This window comes from Propithecus coquereli, unplaced genomic scaffold (genome assembly GCF_000956105.1).
Source record: "Propithecus coquereli isolate 6110/MARCELLA unplaced genomic scaffold, Pcoq_1.0 Scaffold177, whole genome shotgun sequence".
NCBI classification, from domain to species: Eukaryota; Metazoa; Chordata; class Mammalia; order Primates; family Indriidae; genus Propithecus; species Propithecus coquereli.
Window position 1 is genome coordinate 5,267,616 of NW_012142412.1, and position 1,451 is coordinate 5,269,066.

The 1,451-nt window shown below is 34.7% G+C and overlaps 1 protein-coding gene across 1 annotated transcript in view; it reads right to left on the reverse strand.

The window, feature by feature from the left end:
* The window catches only part of CUL2 (cullin 2), a 103,475-nt gene that overhangs the window by 86,774 nt on the left and 15,250 nt on the right, over nt 1-1,451 (reverse strand). Inside the window, exon 5 of the mRNA XM_012642183.1 lies at nt 1,228-1,312. Coding sequence (XP_012497637.1) covers nt 1,228-1,312 — 85 coding nt within the window. The remainder of the gene's footprint in view (nt 1-1,227; nt 1,313-1,451) is intronic.

Here is a 1,451-nt window from a genome sequence, read left to right on the forward strand (position 1 = left end):
TTAGAAAGAATAATAATATTTTCCCTATACTTTTAATATACAATAGCTAAATTCCAAGTCAAAAAAGAAGTTAGTATTTTTCAGGAAATTATATTAGAATTTATAAATCTTGTTAAGAGTGTTTTTTTAGATAATCATAGTTTAGCAGAGAAAAGAAGAAGGAAAATTGTTCCAGCCCTACTGCTTCACTACTGTCTTTTCTCTCCATTTCTATCTTTGGAAACAATGCAATCATAAAAATGATCAGTGACAATTTCTTCAAATCAAGTCACTAAATGCTACTACCTACTTTCTATGTGGTATTACTGTTAAATTCAAAAATATCCTCTATCCTCTTTTGTGTGTGTGGGGGGGGTGTGTGTGTGTGTAACCTCCTACTTCCTACTGGGAGTAACACAGTAATAACAATTCTTTTATAAATTATTCTTCACATAAAAAACTCCATATTTGGGTCTTCTTGAGGAAAGTGGATCCAGATAGAGGGGCCATTATCACACTATTCACTGCTCTAGATAATTCCCGCAACATCAGCTCCAGTAGCCTGGAATTTATTACACATATATTTGATGACTGACATAGTGCCTTCATTTCCCTAAAGCTGAAGTCTAAGAATCTTCTAAGCCAGAGCTGATCCTGAGATGTTCTACTATGGACTCCACAGAAAAACCTTCTTTACCCCGAACTGTATTCACAGAGCAATAAAGTAAAGAGTCAACCACTGTGGGCTACAGGTAGAAGGGAAAGCTATTTTCCCATAAGTTTACTTCACGATATTAGGCAAGTTACAGATTATAGTACTGGGGCTGAGAGGTAACCAACTAACTAGAAGAAACTGTGTTCTTGAATAAGTAATCCTTACCAGGATTTAAACTGAGAATTTTATATGTACAAACTCCTCAGGGCACTGCCTGACAGGTCAATGAGGTTTCAGGATTGAAAAGCAACAAGTCACTTCCCTCAGGTACTTTTTATTTACTAAGAATATTAGGAAATAAGTGAAGACCAGATCTGCCCCCCTCAAAAAAAAAAAAAAAAGAAAGAAAAGAAAAGAAAAAGCAAAAAGAAGATTACAAAGCAATTTTAAAATACTGGCAGTAAGAAGTAAAATGAGGCTTATTACAGTAAAACCAGGCCCAAGACAGTCAATAGCCATGCAACTGTGTATTATTTTTAAACCACATCAAACAGCAAAACAGAACAGACTCAGAAAGTTAAATGTTAGCACTCACTTCTTGATTTCTCGGAGCAGCATTCGGATAAGGATGGTCTGAAGTGGTTCAACCATCAATTTCCTCCACATATCCAATGCTAGCTGCCGGGAAAAATAAAAATCATCAAGGCTGAATGACTTAGTAATTGTTTCTAACATTTGCTCAAGATTTTTTTAAAAGTAAAGATACTCATCAATTCAACAGATGTAGCCAATCTTTTTTGCCAAAAAAAATAAAAAA